Source organism: Littorina saxatilis, linkage group LG2 (assembly GCF_037325665.1).
Source record: "Littorina saxatilis isolate snail1 linkage group LG2, US_GU_Lsax_2.0, whole genome shotgun sequence".
Taxonomy (NCBI): Eukaryota; Metazoa; Mollusca; class Gastropoda; order Littorinimorpha; family Littorinidae; genus Littorina; species Littorina saxatilis.
In genome coordinates this window covers 61,189,510-61,212,693 of record NC_090246.1, presented here as the reverse complement: position 1 = coordinate 61,212,693, position 23,184 = coordinate 61,189,510, and the positions used below count along the sequence as shown (strand labels likewise).

Sequence of the window (23,184 nt, the reverse complement as noted above, 5' to 3'; positions counted from 1 at the left end):
GAGAAGTAATTGTTTGATGATTGAGTATGAAACGTATTTACGCAATGATTTACATATTTCGTCACACAGTGCAAACATATTTCAACAACAACAATTTCTTATATCATTCAACACGCAAAGAATAGAATCATATTTTCTCCTTTGCATTTCAGGAATAAAACGTATTTGTTTTGCTAGTATAAGAGCAGACGACAAATGTCATTTTGCAACAACCTAACCATCCAGCATCATTTGATTGTTATCCATAGGTCTAATATTTTAATGATTTTCAAGAATTCTTCTTGAATTTTTTAATTTTTAAATAAATACAACGACTCTAATCTTTGAGAAATGTAGTGAGTGGGGTTTATGTCAACCGTAATTTGTTCAACTTCCGGGACGCGGAAAATTTGTTTATGTGCACAACCGAGGAGTACAAGTTTACCTTCTTCAAGAAAACGCTTTCTTCGCTGATTTTTCTTTTTGCAGTGTCTTTCCAAGACGTGTAGTAAGGCATCTTGAAAAACGCCACGTTATGGTTCTTTACTGCAGACATTAGCACGATGAGGCACTGTCCTCAAATAAACACGATTCTTGAGGTGACATGTCCTGACATGAAATTCCAACTTTCGAATTAACAACGGTGATTTTGAATCAGTTGTGCGCTGGGGACAAAAAAGGCGCAATCAAGACATGTGGACTCGTCTTTGCTAACATTGCACCATACGAGATGTGTGGAAAACTTAATACGCCACTATTACGGCGAAACCTATTCAAACATGTAAATACTTAATAGATTGTGTTTCTCCTCTTAGTGAGTCTTACAGGATCGGGCTCTGCAGAGCCGCGTAATTGGGCCCTCCAATGATTCAGAATTCGTCAAAGTGAATACTATTCATGTTACGTTCAATTATGGATTATCGCGATCCAGACGTTCTGAAAGAGCTTTCTGAACAAAAGGAGAAAGAATGGAAGGACATCTCTGACAAAAGGTCTGGCAGGACTGATTTTACAGTCTAATCATGTGTGTGTGTGCGTGTACATATACTATAGGTTTGCATGCTGTACTACATTGCTCCTCTGTCAGAGTTCAGAGTTGCACATACAGAACTGTACAGCTATCACAGTTTGCAGTTGCTTTAATTAAATATTGTTCTGAATTTTCAGGAGTTAGAACTGTCTGTTTTTTATGACTTGATTTTGCAGAAATGGATAGATTAACAGATTTTGTTCTTTTTGTAGGAAGCAAACTCTTGGGTCTTTATTGTTGGTAAAGTCTTATTGCAGAGAGTTTGTGTGTGTATTTGTTACTTAAATATATATATTGTCTTCTGTGATAGTGAACCCTTGTGATTGTCACGCATGCATACATGTCTTTTTTGTAATTAATGAACGTATTTTGCAATGAGTGGCTTCTCTTGCTGTTGTACTGACTGTTTCAAACAGAGAAGATTGTGTATGTCCCTTTGCTTCAAAAAGGACAACAATAATATATATATACGCTTGTCTTATAGGCAACTCTGTTGGCTGTGATAAACACGGGTAGTTGTTCTTATCCTGAACTTATATACCTAAACGTGTTTACAAAGACCTGCAAATGGTAATAATACTAATATATCTACAGTTATGTCTGCTAATTTTATTTTCTCATTCAAATCCATTGCAGACTTCAGGCTTTAGAAGCAGCGCTGTCAGAGAAAGACCGGCAGCTTTCCCAGCAAACAGCAAAGTTTCAGAAATTGAAGGAAGACTTCAAGTACAACCTAAAACTGCTGGAAGAAAGAGACCAGGAGCTGGAGCGTTATGACCTGGCTTTTACTGGTACCATATTCCATGTTTGTGTGTGCGCATGAAAGAGAGAGTTTGGATGAGCTAGTGAGTAGGTTTGTGTGAGTACATGGGCGTACATATACATGTATGTATGTGTGCATGTATGGGTTTTTTTTCATTTTCATTACTTTATTGTCCGATCACTGGGAAAATTGGATCGCTTCTTCCCAGTGGAAATCTAGCAGCAACAGAGTCACGCTACCCAGGTGTATCCGTGTTTAGATGTAATCAGCCACCTGCACTTATGGCAAAATAACCAAGTGGCGACTCAGGGGTGGAACAAGTATACTGTCTCTGAGTCTGCACTTAAAGTTGACCCATCCCGACCTGGATTCAAACTTGTGACCCTGGGATCACAAGTCCAGTGCTCTAGCAACTGAGCTACCGGGCATGGCTGGCTTATTGTGTGTGTATGGGTTCCCTATACGCGTGTCATAATATATGTGCAAGAATTAGCTGGTCACAAAAAGCAGTCATCGTCATACAGGGCACAACTTGCACCTGAGCATTGGCAATCAAAGGAATGCCTCTTTAATTATGTAGAACTGCAATAGCTACAAAAGTGTGTCAATCAACTGGGGTAGTGCTTTCAATGACAAAGTATTAATTACTGTTACAATTGTTGCAGATGTAAAGGCGCAGCTGAACGTACGCAATGCGGAGGTTAGTGAGCTGCAGATCAAACTGGATGACACCAAAAAGCTGCAGCAGCGAGAGCAGCAGGCCAGAGATGAACTTCATGCCAGCTACCAACAGCGGCTTAGAGAAAAGCAGGCTGAAATTGAGGCCTTCAAAAAGTAGGTGCCTTTTCAGTTTCTGTCACTTGGTTGATCAGATGGAGCATATCAAAGAGCAAGCGGACAGCCATCAGAAGTTGAGAATAAAAAAACAAGAAAAGTATGTTGTTGGAACGTTTGATCATTGACAAAACAAAAGGTTGATGTTCACAGATATTTTTACCCAGCGGTCTTTTAAGTGCACAGACAAACAAAAACTAACTTTATCCTACATACGTGAGAGAGACACCTGTGAGATAATAATCGTTCAAATCACACGTGTGTATATCATGTAAATGAGGTCATGTCAAGCAAGTCTGGCAGGGACCTGTTTTTCCACTGCTTATGATGCCAAAGTCACCAAGACAAACGTCATTATAGAAACAATAATTGCGCTCGCTAATTACCCTCGATGAATCTTTAGAACTAACACGTCACGCCACACTTTCAGAGTGATGTTTCTTTGCTTTGACGTAATAGATTGTACGAGGCTTTAGAAGAGATCGAGGTTCCAAAACAAGCGTCTTTAATCTAGCTGCCTCGTCTGCAAGACATTTTCAGTAAAATACACGTAAGTACAGTATGTAGGATAAACAGAATACTACATGGCTTGCTGTGTCGTACCAGATTTACACTCGTTGCTTTTTCACATAGTGAACAGCTCGCTTTCGCTCGCAGTTCAATATTTAAAAAAACAACTCGTGTAAATCTGGTACGACACAGCAAGCCATGTAGTATTCTCTATATACAGAAAAATTTATCAGACAAAATGTTCAGCCGCTTGCACATGCGAGGCAATGGTTTTTCTGTGCACTTAAAAGACCGCTCGGTCGAAATATCTGTGAAAGTATAATTTTGTTTTGTCAACAATTTAACGTTCCAACAACCTACCTTTCTTGTCTTTTAATTCTTAATTTTGGAACGTTGGCAGTCGGTTTGTGTTTGGATTTCTGCTCATCAGAGTTTTGTTTGGATTTCTGCTGGCTACTGGATGAAAGATAAGTTGTATTGCTGAATGTTACAGTGCGCATGGTTTTGATATTTTTCAGCGCTAAGAATGGAGAGCTGCAGCAGGAGAGAAATGAGTTTGATTCCCTGCGCCGTACCCTACAGCGACAGCTGACAGAACTTCAGGCAGAGCTGGAAAAGCAGCGGCAGGAACTCTCAATGGGTGAGTCTGCAATAGTCTGTCTGTTGTTTCTCTTTTTCTGTCTTTTTACATTTAGTCAAGTTTTGACTAAATGTTTTAACATTGAGGGGGGAATCGAGACGAGGGTCGTGGTGTATGTCTGTCTGTCTGTGTGTGTGTGTAGAGCGATTCAGACTAAACTACTGGACCGATCTTTATGAAATTTGACATGAGAGTTCCTGGGTATGATATCCTCAGACATTTTTTTCATTTTTTTGATAAATGTCTTTGATGACGTCATATCCGGCTTTTCGTGAAAGTTGAGGCGGCACTGTCACGCTCTCATTTTTCAACCAAATTGGTAGACATTTTGGTCAAGTATTCTCCGACGAAGCCCGGACTTCGGTATTGCATTTCAGCTTGGTGGCTTAAAAATTAATTAATGACTTTGGTCATTAAAAATCTGAAACTTGTAAAAAAAAAATTTTTTTATAAAACGATCCAAATTTACGTTCATCTTATTCTCCATCATTTTCTGATTCCAAAAACATATAAATATGTTATATTTGGATTAAAAACAAGCTCTGAAAATTAAAAATATAAAAATTATGATCAAAATTAAATTTTCAAAATCAATTTAAAAACACTTTCATCTTATTCCTTGTCGGTTCCTGATTCCAAAAACATATAGATATGATATGTTTGGATTGAAAACACGCTCAGAAAGTTTAAACGAAGAGAGGTACAGAAAAGCGTGCTATCCTTCTCAGCGCAACTACTACCCCGCTCTTCTTGTCAATGTCACTGCCTTTGCCATGAGCGGTGGACTGACGATGCTACGAGTATATACGGTCTTGCTGCGTTGCATTGCGTTCAGTTTCATTCTGTGAGTTCGACAGCTACTTGATTAAATGTTGTATTTTCGCCTTACGCGACTTGTTATTTAATCCAACTGCTAACGTTTCAAAATTCAGATTAAAAGAAACAAGTCGCATAAGGCGAAATTACTACATTTAGTCAAGCTGTGGAACTCACAGAATGAAACTGAACGCACTGCATTTGTTCACAATGACCGTAGTCCGCCGCTCGTGCAAAACGCAGTGAAATCGACGAGCCTGTTTTAGCGCAGTAGTGGTTGCGCTGTGGTGCATAGCACGCTTTACTGCACCTCTCTTCGTTTTAACTTTCTGAGCGTGTTTTTAATCCAAACATATCATATCTATATGTTTTTGGAATCAGGAACCGACAAGGAATAAGTTGTAATTATTTTTAGATCGATTTCGGAAATTTTATTTTAATCATAATTTTTATATTTTTAATTTTCAGAGCTTGTTTTTAATCCGAATGTAACATATTTATATGTTTTTGGAATCAGAAAATGATGAAAAATAAGATGAACTGGATCGTTTTATAAAAAAATTATTTTAATTACAATTTTCAGATTTTTAATGACCAAAGCCATTAATTAATTTTTAAGCCTCCAAGCTGAAATGCAATACCAAAGTCCGGCCTCCGTCGAAGATTGCTTTGCCAAAATTTCAATCAATTTGATTGAAAAATGAGGGTGTGACAGTGCCGCCTCAACTTTTACAAAAAGCCGGATATGACGACGTCATCAAAGACCTTTATCCAAAAAATGAAAAAAACGTCTGGGAATATCATACCCAGGAACTCTCTTGTAATATTTCATAAAGATCGGTCCAGTAGTTTCCTCTGAATCGCTCTACACACACACACGCACAGACAGACAGACACACAGACACACACACACACACACACATACACCACGACCCTCGTCTCGATTCCCCCTCTATGTTAAAACATTTAGTCAAAACTTGACTAAATGTAACAAAAAAAGAAAAAACATTTTCTTGTTTTTTTATTTTGTCTCTCTATTTGCCTTTCTCACTTTCTTTGCTAATCTTTACTTGTTGCATATTTTTCATTACAATAATGCTAGTTATACCATAATTTCAACTGTTAAAATCAAAACGCAGGCTTTATAAGGGGGACAAATGGAGAAAATCAGAAAGCAACTTTTTAGCTCAAAGATTTTGGCATGCTGCTGCACAGTACTAACTTTATGACAGGTGTTTGCGACAATGAAAGCACAGTTCATGTAATTGCGAACTTGTGTCCAAAGAAATTCAGTTTTGACTCTATTTAAGAACAAGTTGTTGTGGGTTTACATTTTTATTTCTGCATTGGTACTGTCCCTAATTTCTCTTTCTTTGTTCTGACAGAATTTGAGGATGCAATGAAAAAAAGGGAACATGAGTTCAGGGCACAGGTGGATGAAATGAACGCGAAGGTGTTGGAGTATGACTTGAAGGTAAGTTTGAAGCCTCTGTTACCGTCGAACCTGCCCTGGCGACCACCTCTAGATAACAAACACCTGCCCACAACGACCAGCCGACCTTTCTATAGTGACCACTTGTCTGCAGCATCAACATTTGGTCGGTCCTTTGGAATGTCGGTATAGACAGGTTGGACTGTACCATGAGAGTTTCTCTTTTGAGTTATCCTGAATTTATTGCCATGGAACGTCCCTTTTTAGACCCTCGGATTGAAGACTCCACCCTTTTAAGACCCTAGATACTGTCTGAGATTTTTCAGTTCAAAGCCTCTAGATTCATTTTAAGACATTCTCCCTCATATTAGTTTTAGGACCTGATTTTCTCAGATGTTTGCCGTCTTGAAAGGGGGTGGGAGGGGGGTTCACTATAGTGAAGAACTTTAACTGTTGCGCCTTGGGTCCTTCACATGACCTGCTACTTGACTTTTTCTGCACCTGTACCAACTGTAAACTTAGTTTGTGCTTTGAATGACATAGTAGTAGTACATGTACTGTTAGTGTTACAATCGTTGCAGATGTAAAGGCTCAGCTGAATATACAAAATGCCGAGCTGAGTGAACTGCAGATTTTTTCTGCACCTGTATCGTCTGTAAAATTATATGGGAATCCAGCAGACAGTGTTGAAAATAAGGATTATCCAGCTTTTGTGTTTGCATAGACCTGCAGAAAACTGATACAGGATCTGTGTAGTGCTTGATGTGAGATTTACTATTTTAGACCGGCTCTCTGACAGTGACAGGCTAGGAGATACAGGAGGTAGCATTAATTCTAAAACTGTATTCTATAAAACAAAAATAAAACACAACAGCAACTAGTTTAGGTGAGTTCTTTATCAAATTTTCGTAAGGATAAGTTAAGAATCACGGCACGTGATGTACAGCGTATTTACGATTGATATTACATCATTTTCTTTCGTGTGCAGTCTATAGTCAACTGTAGTCTACATGAAATTTCTGATCCTACAGGCTCAGCTTCTAAGCAAGGAGCTGGCGTTGGTGCGAGGGGAGGAGAAGAAACAGAGCGAGCAGGCAGAGGAGGCGTTTCATGGTCAGCGCGAGCTGGAGAAACAGTTGAAACAGGCCCAGTGGCAGGTCGCTGATGTCACTGCCATGAAGGATGCAAGGTCAAGTTTCTGAAAATGCTCAGAAGTTTGCATTTTGCATTCAAATTGTTATTGTTTAGTACAAGAGAAGATATGTTTTTCTCATATTTTCATAGAAGAAATACAAATGTACATTTGTACATGTATCTCTCAAAGTCTTTATCGTAGCAAGTAATATAAATGACATTTTTGTTCTGAGTCTGGCTGAACAGCAGAAAGTTCTTTGCTACTTGTTTGTAGGTAAAGGTGTGGAAGAATGTCCATGTGTCTGAAGTGTATTTAGCATGTACATTTTATCAGGCTTCAAAGTCCTGCTTTCCTTTTGTTTTCCGTATCAGATATGTCATTATTACAACAAAATGACATGTTAAAATGTACTCATTATCAATTCATTCATTTTACAGAATTAAAGAACTTTCAGAAAAACTAAGACACCAGGAGAAAGCTACCGCACTCCTACAGGAAGATTTTCAGAGGAAGTAAGTATATTTCTCGCTGGGACAGAAGTGATTCAAACGTTAGCACTGAGTTCCTACTTTGTTCTCTAAAAACTTTTGATTCTACTAGGGCTACCTTACCAAGGTTTTTCCTCTGAGACAATTTACGGAGATGAGTAGTGCCAGAACAGTTTGATACTGACATATTTCCCTGATACTGTTACAAGATATTTGCACACTCTCCTTTAGACATTCCTTTAGTTCTGATTTGTTTGGTGTGTTTTGTTTGCTCTTTGGTTTGTTTGTTCATCTCCTTCTCCCAAACTTAAATGCAAGTAGATTGCAGCAGATAAAAGTACTTAGTCTTTATTCAGTGCAAATTTCAGTCAACTAGGTTTTTGTTACGGAGGGAAACTTACAATTGACTTCAGTGGAAGACCTAAACAAAATTGGAAAAAAATGAGATCTTAAAATTTGAGACGACATCAGTCTTGGAGTCTTTAAAGGGAGGTTCCACTGTACTCCATCTCAGATATGCAGAATTGGACAGAAGCATGAGAGAGCACGAGGCCAGCGCACAACGTGTGAAAGCGTCGTGCAGTGAGAAAGAGGAGGCGCTGGTACAGGAGCGGCAGCAGCTGCAGTCTCAGCTGGAAGACGCTCAGATTCAGATACGCCAGCTGCAGTGGACCAACAGTGACCTGAAGAAAGACCATGAGGTGACTGTGGAAAGGTAAGATTGTTGTTATTTAGGCTTATGTGCTGTTTTTTAATGTTTCAACTTTTTTGTCATCAACAGCTGTGATACTGTTCAAGAAAATTGTCTTCTAGTACATCCTGCATTGTTTTAAATTGCTGGTTCAGGCACTGTGCTTCTAAGTTTGTAGCATAGTTTGATGTGGATTAGAAGACTTTTGTGTGAGGTGGGATATAGATTAGGGGTAAGGGTGCGTACAGTATTAAAATATCAGTTGATGGACAAAGTATTTTCTTAATTCACAAGAATCATCAACATCCTCGCCTTATGACCCACCTCCTCTGTTCACACCTCCTCCTCCTTACCTTCCTCTTACCCATTCATCCCCCCCCCCCCCCCCATCCCTATTGACCAACCCACTCTGGAGTTTGTTATGTTTCATTCATCATTGTTGTTATTCATGTCAAAGTGTTGAACATTCACCCCCTCCCACGGTCTTTTGCACAGACTTCGGGAGGAACTCCAGCAGCTGCAGAGTCGCTGGGACAGCAACCTGAAAGACATGTCCCGAGATACCGTCTCTCGAGATGTGGAGCTGCAGGCTGCCCATGAAGAGATCAGTCGACTCAAGTCCGACTTAGCTCAGCGAAAGGATGACTTGGACAGGTGTGTTTGCAATTTTGTATCTTTTTCCCCGTGTGGGTGTCCTAAGCAAAGATGCAGGAGAAGTGGCACTGGGAGACATTAATTCACAAACAAAGCCTTTGTTGCTTGCTATGAGCACATAATTATGTACACACACGAGCATGCATGCACGCAACCATCTGTGTGCTTTCTCTCTCTCTCTCACACACACCCACACACACACACACACACACACACACACACACACACACACACACACACACACATAAACACAAACACACGTACGTACACACACACACACACAAACACACGTATGTACACACACACACACACACACACACACACACACACACACACACACACACACACGCACACAGAGTAAGAGAGACATACTTTACTTGTGCCCTGATTTTGATCAACTGTACAGGGGTTTTTCAAATAAAATCTCAACATTTTGGTGTTCTTTGGAATGTGTGAAGCTGGGTTCTGCCCCCTGTGTCATCATTTTATGAAGTTTTAAAATGTTTGTGTTATTTTATCATGACTTTTTATATTTTTTCATTATTCACACTCTCAAATTAGCATTTGCTGTGTGGAGTGCATGTAATAGTCATGTTATAATATCACTGCTGGATTATTTAATATGTGTGTGTTAATTACTGCACTGTTGAAATAGGTACAAGAAAGAGCTGCTTCAGGCAACAGAACGGGAGAAGTCTCTAGATCAATCCAAGACACAGGCAGAGCTTGACTGGCAGCGACGCTGTGAGGAGTTAGAGAGGCGGCAGTACAACAAGTCAGAGGACCTCATTATCTCTCTCACGCAGTCCAGGGATGAGGTTAGAATACAGAGGATTCTGGCGGGGGGGTCACCTTTTTTTTATTCAGAGCCCTGATGAGTGGATTTTTAAACCAGTGCATGTTGTATGCCTTGAGTGTTTTTGATGACGTGTTAGTTTTAAGGCTCTGTGACTGTCTTTCTCTATTCTTTGCTGCTTGATCTGTAGTTATTCATGATGCGAGTTCAGGTGTACTGCCCAACCGTGTGATGTTAAATCCATACACGTTATCTGCTCTCAGGCTCTGGCCGAATGTAAGGAGAAGAGTCGTGAACTGGAACACAGCAAAATGATGCTGCGTGCAGTGAGCCGTGATAGAGACATAGCCCTGGCCACCCTGAAGAAGCATGACATACCCCTTGACAAAAACTTCAAGGTGAGTAAGGGTGTGTGTTCATAATGTATAAGGTTGCCCAAAGCTTTTTTTTAGCATGTGTTTTTCACATATTGCATGCTAGCTGCTCCCGACATTTAAGGAGGTTTCGGAGGACAAAGTGGCCTGGCATGGCCTATCTCAGTCATTCCTTATATAACCAGCAAATATTTCTGTTACCAGTCTACATGCAAGTTCTTGAGCACACATAATCCTACCGAAGTGTGTGTAATGAGAAACTCTTTAACACGCAACTGTTAAAGAAGTAAAAAGACCAAAAATACTGTACTTATGTGTTTAACGAAGATGATTACGAATAACAAAGTACGACGTTTCGACCACTGGGGTCTCTCTCAGGCACAAATATCAGAAGAAAAAAAGAAGACAGACGACAGAACAGAAAGAATAACTACAAAATACGCACCTGTTCATTATTTTTTTAGTTTTTTTTTTCTGTGGTAATTCCTCCTCTTTGACTTTGTTTCAGCTGCAGATTGACAAGCACAATGAACAAGAGGCGGAGAACCTGAGGGACCAGAACCAGAGCCTAAGGGCGGCGCTGGCCTCAATGAAACAGATGATGGAGTCCATGGGACACACTGTGCCCACTGCTGTCGCCATCGACACTCACCAGGATAATGGTAATGTTTGACGCTGGGAAATTCAGTTACATGCCTGTGTTGCATATGTTGTCTTTTTGTGTGTGTGTTTTATCCTTCTTTTTTTTCCTCATTTAAAAAACAAACAAACAGGGGATTGGGGTGGGTGGGGGGGTGTTGTCTTGACGTATTGGGTGTGGGTATGTTGGATGGAAGGGATTCCAGTAAAGAAGAAGAGAATCAAAACTGTCATGAGTTTGATAGCATGTTTTATTATGAATTCTCCAAATTGTGTGTGCATCAGCAGGCATGGGAATTGTCCGCCGAAAGGCAAATTTCCGCCGAATTGGTTTTTTGTTCCGCCGAAAAAGCAGAAGTTTCCGCCGAAAAAAAAATGGGGGAGGCAAAAATGGTTCTAAAAACTGAATTAAATGGCAAACTTGGAGCTAAGATGACACCAAATTGCACCATTTGGTTTTTTTGGAGAGAACAAAATTCCGTGGGGGCATGCCCCCGGACCCCCCTAGTAAGGCTAGGTGCTTCGCACCGTCGACTTTGTTATTACTTACAAATGTTCAGCCTTTTTTACAATTTTTAATTCCCATGCCTGATCAGTTAAGTTTACATCACTCAGTATGAGTGAGCAAAGACTGGGAAGGGACAAGGGGGCTATAGTCTCTAACTAAGAGGCTCTGGAGTTCATGATATGTTTCATCTGTCGTAGTTCTTTTGATGGATTCCAGTTCTCCATTCATGTACTGACAAATTTTTGTTACTGCAGCAACGTTTCCCTTTTTTTCTTCTCTTTTTTACACCATAGCAGAAAGTGTGACTGATGCTTAACAATGTCATTTCTGACCCCTCTCAGAGTATGTGACTACACTGGAAAAAGAGCTGAAGAAGCTGAAACATGAGAAGCGCGACCTTGCAGAGAAGGTTGCCACGGCAGAGAGGTTTGGTCGCCTAGCAGTACAGCCTCCTCCTGACAGTGAACCCATCTTGTCTGAGGTCAAGGACTCCAACATCAGAAATCACATCAAGTCTCTGAATGATATGCTAGGTAAGTAGTTAATGGTTTGGAAGAATCCTTCAAAAGCTGCTGCTTTGTTTAAAAAAAAATCTGATTGATTGGAGGATTGGTTGGTGGATTGATTGAGCGATTAATTGTTTTATTGATTGAAGAAGTGAGGAATGAGGCAAAGGTGATTAATGATGACGGGTACTTTGAAAAAATGAGAAAAAAACATGATGAAAAGCGCTAAACTCTCAAAGTCAGAAAGTTTTCAGCCACTGAAAGAAATTATGGCACACCACTGTTTGTTTAAAGACGAACGTGACAGCTAAATGTGTAACTGATGTCTGTACGTTGCCTCAGGTGTGCTGAGAGGAGAGAAAGTGGAGCTGGCAGCTGTGGTCAAGAAGCAGCAGGTTCGAATTCAGCACTTGGAGGAGGAACTGGAGGAGGCTAGAAAAGAGGTGAGAAAATTGGCCTCTTGTTGCAGAAGATTTGCAATGTAATTCTCTGTGCCTAAATGCTTTTGTTGCATATTTTCTCAGCATAATATTCTTCTTCTTCTTGTTCTGCATTCATGGGCTGAAACTCCCTCATACACTTGTGTTTTTTGCATGAGTGGGTTTTTACGTGTATGACCGTTAAGCAGCCACACGCTGCTTTCGGGGACGCTCAGCATAATATGAGAACATTACAGGCTATTAGTTCTGAAGTGAGACAGGATAAATGTAGCTTTTAAATTTGTCATTTTTTGGAATTTTTTTGACATACCACAAAGAAATGAAGGCATATATTGTGCTATACATGCCCCCTCTGCCTCTTACATTTCTACCAGCCAACACACTAGCTGGTAGCGAGAATTTTTTTTCTTACTTCTGACCTCCTACAAATATCTCCACAAGAATAATTTTGCATCATCCCATTTTCTTCTGAATTGCAGCCACGTGAGCTGCAAGTGACGCTGGAACAGCTACGCTACGAGAATGGTGCGCAGCAGCGACGGCACGCAGCAGAGACTGCAGCACAGCGGCAGCGCATCACTTTGCTGGAGGGACAGCTGTCAGAAGCCCAGCGAGAGGCGGACATGTTCCACCAAGCCAGTGTGGAGAACAATGCTGAACTGACTGCACTCAGAAACCAGGTACTTTAAGTACATACTCTGGTCCCTTAACATGTACACAGTCAATTTCTCTTTTGGAAAGAAACCTGATTTAAAGACTTTCCTGAATTTCAAACTTTGCTTTCTCAGATTTTCTATTCATTGTTTTTAAGTTAATTAAATTTTCAGACTCCTGCTGTTCGACACCTGACTTTCTCAAATTGTTCCCAGTTTTAATGGGAGTACTGCGCATGCTTTTTCAATTTAATGTGAGGGAGGGGGGACTTTTGCCTGTTACTTGGTGTTAAATTGTTGCATGATTCTTAGATGACCTATTGTGATGTAAAGGTATTGCACAATGGTGAAAGAATATAATAACTTTTTACCTCTCTGTTTTCATTTTCAGATCTCCAGCGTAAAACTTGACTTAGCAGAGAGGCACCCTGCTGTTAACTTTGGGGCTCAGGTGAGTTGCTTAGTAAATGCTAATAAATACCTGTTACAGATGGGGAGAGAGGACAACAGGTGTTAAGTTTTCAGTTATATTAAATGACATGAAAATTAATAAATTCTAAAAATGTCAAGCTTGACCGAGAATAATTATGGGAATGAGATCTTTCAAAGATTTTTTTTCTCTCATAAGAACAAGAACAAGAATTTAATCCGCCATATAGCATAAAAGCCATTGGTATTTTTCCTGGTATGGAAACAATCATACATCCATACACTCCTTGCATCTACGATACAATGGTTCCCCCTTATGTTACAGCTGCTTTTTATTGCAGAATTCCTTGTGAATCTTACATTATGATTATTCTAAAAAGGTGCTATAGTGCATGAAGATTTCTTCAAAGTACTTACAATGTTTCTGTGAACAATCAGGAACTGGTGATACAGCAGCTGCAGGAAGAGCTGAAGAGCTCAAGACAACGGGCAGCCTCTGCAGGGTTCGAACCCCACGAGGCAGCAGGAACTTCTTCAGACTCGCCCTCAGAGCATAAAGCCAAACTTCGCCAAGCAGCCCAACTCATCACTCAGCTAGTGAGGGAGAAGCAACAGCTGCTAGAGCTCAGTAACAAGCTGAGGGCAGAGCTGAAACTTGCAGGTGGGCTGTTGTAAGAAAGTTTAACCAACATATCGTCATACGGAACCTTTTCTCCTGGCACCTGAGAGAATAACAAGCATTGAAATTAACAAGCGACTTTCATCCTCAAAAAAGGATGATCACCGCAAGCTCATTATGCTCATCATTCTCTAAGGCACTCCAACTACTGTGTACGTAGGTGTTAGTTGGAGTGCCTTAGAGAATGATGAGCATATGAGCTTGCGGTGATCATCCTTTTTTGAGGATGAAAGTCGCTTGTTCATTTCAATGCTTGTTATTCTCTCAGGTGCCAGGAGAAAAGGTTCCGTACAACTCTCGCTTACTCTATTACACATGTCGTATGCATTAAGAGCGATTACTTCCCTTTGGTTATTTGATATCTTAACATCGCTCTGCCTCATTCTGTTTGAAATTCCAACATATCGTCGTCGTCCTGGAATTTTGGCGTAACTGCATTCTTGGCGATTTTGATGTTTTTGTGCTTCAGAGTAGACTAAATGAATCATTCTCCATGAGGAATATTATCTAAAATACGATGGACACTGCATGGTTTAACATTCTTTTATCTTTCTATCCATTCCAGGTACAAATATAAACACTATTTCATAATAAAAAAATAATCAGTTTTGGCCTTCCGCTGAAAAGCTGTCTAAAGTGATTTACGCCAAAATTCCATGAGGAAGTCGATATGCTTCTTTGACATATCGGTCCTTTGAGTGAACTTCATTTTGGATGAAGGAAGTCTGTTTTCACATGATGCGATTGTTGATATTGTTCATGTTGCCCTTTCCGCAGTACTTCGTATCCTTTGCACAATCTTTACATAAACTGCAGAGGAACTTTACCCAGGACAGGAAGGTTTGATGTATTAGACATTGGCAAGACCTGGTTAAGTCATGACAAAGAAAACTGGTTGAAGAAAGAAATACTTACTTGCGAAAGGGCAGAATCAAGGCTGATGTGTTGCCCATCATTGTTTTTTTCGTGACGTGATTATTTCCCCTTCTGGTCCATCTATTTTTTTTCCACAAAAGGATTTGTTGTAGGGTATGTGCTCATGAACATTTTCGGTACAGGAACATTTTTGTTACATTCTGGAAACTTTGCCCTTACACTCGAAACTGAATTGTTCCACTTTTGAACTCCCTTTCTGTAACCAGTTTTACATGGCAAACACTCTATAGTGTTTACAATGTGTGCTACGTTTGCTAGTAAAAATATATAATGTATCACACAGTGTTCAAAACTGGTTACAGAAAGGGTGTTCAAAAGTGTAACCCTTGATTTAGAGTGTATACTTACGGAGTCCTTTTGTCAGTCAGACAAATTAGTACTGACATACGTTTACCTGATACTTTGGTATTCAGGTGTGAATCCTAGCAGGGCTATGAGCGCCCCCAAACAGTTCCAGTCTTATGAGCCTGCCGAGTCACTGGAGCGTGATGTTCCAGGTCGACTCTCTCAGCTGGAACGTCTGCAGTATGAACTTACAAGACAGGTAGGTCACTTGACAGAATTTTGGGTGGTCAGAATACGGTTGAACCCCCCTTTTAAGACCTCCAAATACCGGCCCCCGTAGCGCAGTGGTTAGCGCATCGGGCTGCGGGCCGGGAGGTCGTGGGTTCAAATCCCATCAGGGTCATGTGGGTTTTTCGGGCAACGGTCGGCTCCTACCCAGAGTGGAAGTGCTATGGTTCCTATGGGAAGGCTGGGATCACACAGCCGAGTGTCATTCACTTAACGAATGCGACTTTGAGGGTGCTCAGGTTCTGTATACCTGACCAACACCGCAGGTGCGGCAGTTCTCGGGCCTGGTTGATGCCAGGATATATTATGACAGTAAGCGTAGAGTGCTGCCCTGTCACGTAGTCTCAAAAACCAAATTGGAAATCCAAAGCATCATCATTATAATCATCCTCATCTCATTAATCATCCAAAATATAAATTGTTCTTGCTCTTGTGGCCCTTCATGCCCGGAGCTCTCATGGAGATCTTGGTCTCAGTGTTCCTGTTCGGTCCTTCCCTGAAGAGTAGTTCTGCTGTCAGTCTTCAACGTGTGACGTTCTAGGGGGTCGACGGAGGGACGTGGTGGCGGTCTGCTCTCTGGAGGGGACGCTCACTCAGTCTGGCTCCGCGACTTAAAAAGTCAATGTCGTTAGTAGGGGGCATAGTAGGTAGTGGGCTGCATCCGTTAGCTCGGGACAGACCCACTACTGAACACCGTCGAAGTGACTCAGCAGAAATGCAGTGTCATCCTCCGAGGGTAGCCTACCGCAGCGACCCGACATCCCCCCCTGGAGCGTCTGTAAAATCGACAAGTCTGGCAGCGGAACGAAATTCAGAGGTGGTTGGAGCAGTGAGTGCAGGGACGGGGCGGTGTGAGAGCACAACGGGACAAGGAACAGGTGTAAAGACGGAAAAAAAAGAAAAAAAGACCTCCAAATATCTGAGAAAATCAGGTCTTTAAAAGGAGGGAGTTTTAAATTGGGGGTAAAAGTTACTGAGGTTATGAACAGAAAGTCTGCGGAAATAGGGAGGGAGTTTTAAATTGGGGGTAAAAGTTTCTGAGGTTATGAACAGAAAGTCTGCGGAAATAGGGAGGGAGTTTTTAATTGGGGGTCTTCAAGGGGCATTCCACTGTAATGGTAGATAATCCCCCAGAGGGAAATGATAATGGCTGTTTCAGTGAGAATGATCATGTAATTCAAGTCTAAAATTAGGACAAGTTTGTTTTTTATTATAGGCTAAGCCATGTGGTAGGTCTGTATTGACTTTCTTTTAAATGCCTCGTGGAGTTCTTTTCAGGTGACTGTTCTTCAAAGAATCTTCCTGTTCTGTGCAGTTACTTTTGTTTTTTCAGTGCAAATAAATAGGCTGTGCTCATTTGGGATATGCAAAGCTTGTGTTTTTTGCAAAGAGTTTCAATGTCCAAAAGTTCTTCTTGTTGGAAATCCCCTGACCTTCTTTCATACGAATGTGTTCAGCCATTTCCTGGAAATTGTTACATGTATGTAAAATCGGTGCTTGGGAACTCTTGCGGTCATATTCTGACATCTTGACCTGTGAACATTCTGCAAGGGTCTTATGTTCTACGTCTACAATGTCAAGTCACGCTGTGATCATGAATATTGTGTTTCTCTGGCAGGAGCTACAGTATGCCCAGAGATTTGCTCCTCCTCCAAATCGTGATGGCCACACCCCTGAAAAAGATAGGCTCAAAGCAGCAGCGTCACCTGGTAAGTAAATGCCAGTGGATGGATGTTGTCCTACTTGCTTCTTGTACCAGCATACTGATAGGAGTTCTCAGGTTTTAGGCCACATCTACAGTGGTTTTACTTTTAATACGGGGTATATAGATTTCACTCTGTCTGTTTATCTGTCTGTCTGTCTGTCTGCCAAACTTAGATTAGATCTCTGGTTCATATGTGTGGATTGAGCTAAAATTTGATGTCTAGCGTGAAATTTAGGTACATACAGTACATTTCTTGCCAAATATTATTTATTTTAAAACATGATACATTGTAGGACAAGAGGTATGAAGAAGACTGAGCCTGTGACCATGCATCCACATTGGAAAAATGTTTTGAGTTATTTTCCTTGCCGACTGCAGTAATTCAATCATGCATCGTTATCTTTGTAAAAAATATGTCTGGCCCTGCTTGATGTTGGTAACGTTTTATTACTTCCATCTTTATCTTTGATTTTATGGTTCTGAGATGAGGCAAACAAACTTACTCTTTTCCTTCTGCTATCAATAATTACTTCTTTAACTTTTTTCAAAGCCTTTAATTTTGTCTTTTCTTCATGTTGGCAGCAGGGGACAACCTTGTACAACAGAGCATGGGAACAACAGCAAGTTCGCTGGGAGCATCTTCCGCACTCCCTGGGGGAGAGATGACATCATCTGTGGGCAGTCAAAGCGTGCTGGACATACTCAGGATGGTGGACGGGCCGGAGAGCCCTGACCTTGACCTTCACTACTCTGCTCGCAGGGCTGAAAATGGTGAGCAATTTCTTCTCAGATCTACAGGATTTATGGAGTACATAAGACTGGTTGTTCACATGCATCTTGACTGTAAATAGTCCAAGGGCGGAGTGGGGGGGGGGGTGGGGGGGGATGTTACAGGGGTTCAGGACCCCCCCCCCCCCCCCTTGCTGTCAAAAAAAAGCAACAAAAAACACAAAAATTCAGTCTGTGGAGAAAAAAATTAAAAACATTTTCTGTCTGAAATTTTTGTTGTTGTCGGGAGCAGATATCAATGAAGATAAATTGCCATTATTTAATACTAACTTTAAAAGAAATAATGAGTGGCTGCTGACACCAGTTTATCATGTTTAAAATCAAGGATAAGCCACAAATTGTTAATAAAATAGCTAACATTCTTCAGCCAGACCCCCCAACCCCTGGACCCCAGGTTGTACCCCCCCCCCCCTCTAGCTCTCTTGCTCCGCCCCTGAATACTGTGGGTTTGTTGTTTTTTAGATAAAGTAAACTTGTCTTTGTTAACTTGCATATATATCAGGTGTCTTGTGTTGTGTGTTTGTGGTGTGTGTGTGATCGAGCTTCTGTGTGTGTAGTACAATACTGTTAAACATGGTTAACAATTTTGTACTTGTTTTGCATGGTAGCGCGCGAATTAACGTGTCGTTTAATCGTTTTCAAGCTGGTTTATGGTTGATAAAAAAGATTACTCAAAGATGCCTCAAATTACGGAAAAGTACCAGTTGCATTCCTGATTTTCATTTGAGGGGGTAAACAGGTCTGCATTTGGAGAGTGAGAGAATGTGTGTGTGTGTGCGTGCATGCAAGCGTGCGTGCGTGTGTGTGTGGATGTGTGAAACTGAGAGAGAGAGTGTGTGCGTTTGTGTGTTATTCCGTGTTGTGGTGGTGAGTGTTTTTTTGTTTGTGTGTGAGTTTTTTTCTTTATTTTATTCACAGTAGGTTTAACTCTAATTTGTCATTTGTTGCAGCGAGAAGCAGCATAGAGCGATCACTGCAGGATAGTCTTCCGACAACAGACAGCAGAGGTATAGTGGTGTCTGGCCAGAAGGTGAAGGTTGACCAGAAAGGTCAAACGGCTCCCTCTCGACCTCTGTCCAGCAAGGCAGCAGGCAAGGTGCAACAGCAAAAAGGGAAGGCAGCTCCTAAGCCGCGTATCAGGAACTATAATCTCAGAGACAGCAGTGATTTTAGGTGACGTAGATGTCACATTTATTCTGCAGACTTCAAAGATATGCAGTGCGTACATTAAAGAGAGGACAAAATAAACTGCAAACGGCTGTGAGAATGTGAGGCAAGTACTCCAGGGAGATGGACAATTTCCGTGATATCAGCGTCCAAGACAACCATCTGTACACCTTGCACCCGGACACAAAGTTGTATACCCCAGAATGCCAAGTTCTGAGCAGTTAGAGGTTGATGAGAGAAACGATCTCTGATTAGGTCATTGACAAGGTCAAGAATGCAGGTCATTCTGCAAGGTCAGACATGAGGTCAGGCAAAGCGGGTGGTACACATACGTTGGTATTGGGAAGAGGGAGTCTGATGTGGCCTTTCAGGATAATAAGTACAGTGGAACCCCCCCTTTTAAGACCCCCAAATTTGAGACTCCCTCCTTTTTAAGAACTTGTTTTTTCAGACTTTCTGTTCATAACCTCTGTAGAATTACCCCCATTTTAAGACTCCCTTCTTTTTAAGACCCGATTTTCTCAGATTTTTGGAGGTCTTAAAAGGTCTGTTCCACTGTATGCAAGTGGATGGGTGTTGTCCTACTTGCTTCTTGTACCAGCTGTTCATGATAGTCCTGTGGATGTTCTTCATGGACAGCAGGCTAAGGAACTCTGGAACATGAGAAAAGGGCAAAATTTAAAGTTGAGGCCTGCAGGCAACTCAGCCTGGAAGGTGGGGCCAACTTTTATATTACCGTACTTTCCGGGTCATAAGGCGCGACTTTTTTCCTCGAGTTCGACCCCTGCGTCTTGTATAACGAAGCGCCTAATCCGTGTATGAAATACGAAAAAAATCAAAGAGACCGCTTGAGTACCAGTCAAACAACTTGTGATAATGCATGTTTCAGCTACTAGGTACTGCCCTGCCTTTGATCTGGCCGCACACACAGATTTCCACTCTGTTAAACTCGGTCACTGACCGGTCACTGACCCCGGTGCAGGAAGTGTTTCCTCTCTCAGATATGACAGGGGAACCACCTCTCATGGCAAAAACTGGGTCATTGACCCCTGGGAAGAAGGCCATGTCTATAAACAAGGCCACCCAGCTATCACAATGCCTTTGATCTGGCCGCACACACAGAGCACACATATTTTCACTCAGTTAAAGTCGGTCACTGACCGGTCACTGACCCCGGTGCAGGAAGTGTTTCCTCTCTCAGATATGACAGGGGAACCACCTCTCATGGCAAAAACTGGGTCATTTTGGTGCGCCCTATCGGCCCCCTGCGTCCAATGGGTGACTGGATTACAATTTTTTTTAAAAAGAAGGGGGTGCGTCTTGTATAACGAAGCGCCTTGTCACCCGGAAAGTACGGTACTATATTAGCTTTGAACGCAGTGTCCTTAGTCTGATGCTTAGAAGCTGGTGCTTCATTTTTTTCTATCCATCTATATGGCAGCAATTGAATAAGAACTAGACGGGCGCAGTGGCGGCCGGGGTGGTAAGACGTCGACCTCGTAATCGGGAGGTCGTGAGTTCGAATCCCGGTCGCTGTCGCCTGGTGGGTTAAGAGTGGAGATTTTTCCGATCTCCCAGGTCAACTTGTGTGCAGCAGACCTGCTAGTGACTTAACCCCCTTCGTGTGTACACGCAAGCACAAGACCAAGTGCGCACGGAAAAGATCCTGTAATCCATGTCAGAGTTTGGTGGGTTATAGAAACACGAAAATACCCAGCATGCCTCCCCCGAAATCGGCGTATGCTGCCAGAATGGTGGGGTAAAAACGTTCATACACGTAAAAATCCACTCGTGCTGAAAACATGAGTGAACATGGGAGTCTAAGCCCATGAACAAAGAAGAAGAAGAATAAGAACTGCAATTCCTTTACCATGTTGCAATTCGGCCGTTTTGCTTGGCAATCAGGCTGAATGTGCATGAGATAACCCAAGACACCCTCCCCCCCACCCCACCATCGGTCCTCACCCTCCCCCCCCCCTCCACCCCCACCCACTTCCAACCTTAGGAAAAGAGTGAGCATCTAAAAGATACGCTCACCTGTTTTGTATTACTGATGTTCTTACAACTGTGATATTTTGTATATTAAAGTAATATTGAAATTAACTGTTTATGTGAGTGTGTGTGTGGATGTGTAAACCACAAATGGGTTCACCCCCAAAAAGTGAGGTACCCTTTTTGTGAACCTTGTGTGTGTGTGTGTGTGTGGGTGTGTAAACCACAAATGGATTCACCCAAAAAAAGTGAGGTACCCTTTTGTGAACCTTTTTTTTTTATTACATTCGTACAAATAAAAACAAATATAAAAAATATGACATTCGTAACGCAAAAGTCAATTTTTGTGGCCAACGTGTGTAAAAACTTCACACACACACATCTGTGTGACTTGGTGTGACTGCAATTACGGAACTTGGAAGCTACATTCCGCCAACTTCCGTTTTCCATACACCATGTCGACAAACAGCAATACAATTTGATTACATTTTTTAATTACAGAGATATTGTGTTTGAAATCTATTTAAAGATAAACCCTCATGTCTCCCGATAAACCCATTTATTTAAAATATAGCAGAAACATAAATTTTAATTTATTTCGTTCATGTGTCAGTATTCACTGTATCATGAAGAATCGTTTTACAAAGATTTTTATCTTAAATTAATCATTGGGAGTGTTGGAACCCATTTGTCATAAGTTTGACCAGGAACCCCACTTGTGTGGATTTACACGTATGTGTGTGTGTGTAAGGCAAGCTTGCTGTCAGTGTCTGCACCCGTATCTATTTAAATTTCTGGGTTTAAGCTTTGAAACAGAACTTTGTTTACTCTCGCAGTCACTGATGAAATCACAGGAAATGGTTTCTTGTCAGGATGACTGATCAGCCTGTTAAGCCCAGTTCTAATCTGTGCCGCTCTTAGCTGCCAAATACAATTATTGTGCAACACTTTTTCTCTTGAATCTCTTGACATATAAAAAATGACACGTTAATGGATGGGTATAGATGTCACTGTTCCCTAGCAAGGATAAAACCTGTGTTTATTCTAACCTTCAGCAAGGTCCAATGGCATTGATGCTGTCCCTGTGGTGATCCTTTCTAGTCCATTAAACCCTCAGGCGTTATTAAGCGTTTGTTCTGTGTAAAAGCTAGTGAAATCCTCGCAAGATCAAAATTGTGGCCATTTCTAGGAAAACCTTTTTTTAACAGTCACTGTGGTCAACCTTATTGTTATATGCACCCCAAGACCGTTTTCCATTTCTTATCATCTGTTTTACAATGTGCTGTCTCTATTACTTCCTTGAACTTTTAGAAGTTCAGCTTGAAGTGCGAGTCAGTGAGCACAGTAAAGTTGGTTTACATTTTAGTCAACCCTCGCGTTATCCAATCAGAAGGTTTAGTCAACAATGCCCAAAGTTTCAGAAATGGCCGCAAATAGGATTTGCCCTCCAGAAGACAGTTCAGTTTCGTCTTCCTATGCATTGTCTCCGAAAAGTTGCATTTCATCGTAACCTTTGTGGTGTCCCCTTAACTTCCTCCTGTTGAGTTTCTGGTACAGTGGAACCCCCCTTTTAAGACCCCCAATTTAAGACTCCTTCCTTTTTTTTTTCTTTTTTTTTTTTGCTTAACGCCCAGCCGACCACAAAGGGCCATATCAGGGCGGTGCTGCTTTGACATTTAACGTGCGCCACACACAAGACAGAAGTCGCAGCACAGGCTTCATGTCTCACCCAGTCACATTATTCTGACACCAGACCAACCAACTAGCACTAACCCCATAATGCCAGACGCCAGGCGGAGCAGCCACTAGATTGCCAATTTTAAAGTCTTAGGTATGACCCGGCCGGGGTTCGAACCCACGACCTCCCGATCACGGGGCGGACGCCTTACCACTAGGCCAACCGTGCCGGTCTCTCCCTTCTTTTTAAGACCTTGCTTTCTCAGACTTTCTGTTCTCAACCTCTGTAAAATTACCCCCATTTTAAGACTCCTCCTTTTTAAGATCCAATTTTCTAAGAGTTTAGGAT

The 23,184-nt window shown here is 41.5% G+C and overlaps 1 protein-coding gene across 3 annotated transcripts; it reads left to right on the top strand.

Annotated features, from left to right (window-relative positions):
- The first annotated feature begins 387 nt into the window (after window positions 1-387).
- On the top strand, window positions 388-21,154 carry LOC138959436 (coiled-coil domain-containing protein 57-like). Of its 3 annotated transcripts, none has more exons than XM_070330935.1 (21): window positions 388-971; window positions 1,646-1,800; window positions 2,438-2,606; window positions 3,635-3,756; window positions 5,958-6,046; window positions 7,036-7,193; window positions 7,577-7,651; window positions 8,142-8,342; window positions 8,814-8,972; window positions 9,628-9,790; window positions 10,032-10,166; window positions 10,657-10,804; window positions 11,631-11,822; window positions 12,138-12,238; window positions 12,715-12,915; window positions 13,280-13,339; window positions 13,756-13,978; window positions 15,346-15,476; window positions 17,124-17,214; window positions 17,793-17,981; window positions 18,950-21,154. In XM_070330935.1, the coding sequence occupies exons 1-21, from the start codon at window positions 877-879 to the stop codon at window positions 19,174-19,176; spliced, it is 3,084 nt and encodes a 1,027-aa protein (XP_070187036.1). In that variant the 5' UTR covers window positions 388-876; the 3' UTR covers window positions 19,177-21,154. The 3 variants fall into 3 exon arrangements, with proteins under 3 accessions (XP_070187036.1, XP_070187035.1, XP_070187034.1); XM_070330934.1 differs by having other exon boundaries at window positions 10,651-10,804; window positions 17,796-17,981; XM_070330933.1 differs by having other exon boundaries at window positions 10,651-10,804; window positions 18,950-21,153.
- The last annotated feature ends 2,030 nt before the right edge of the window (window positions 21,155-23,184 follow it).

Excerpts from the sequence above, each read along its gene's own strand:
- LOC138959436 (XM_070330933.1), top strand. The coding sequence starts at position 877 with ATGTTACGTTCAATTATGGATTATCGCGATCCAGACGTTCTGAAAGAG. Across the intron at positions 3,757-5,957 it reads GCGGCAGGAACTCTCAATGG|AATTTGAGGATGCAATGAAA; the intron begins GTGAGTCTGCAA and ends TTGTTCTGACAG. Across the intron at positions 17,982-18,949 it reads TGCTCGCAGGGCTGAAAATG|CGAGAAGCAGCATAGAGCGA; the intron begins GTGAGCAATTTC and ends CATTTGTTGCAG.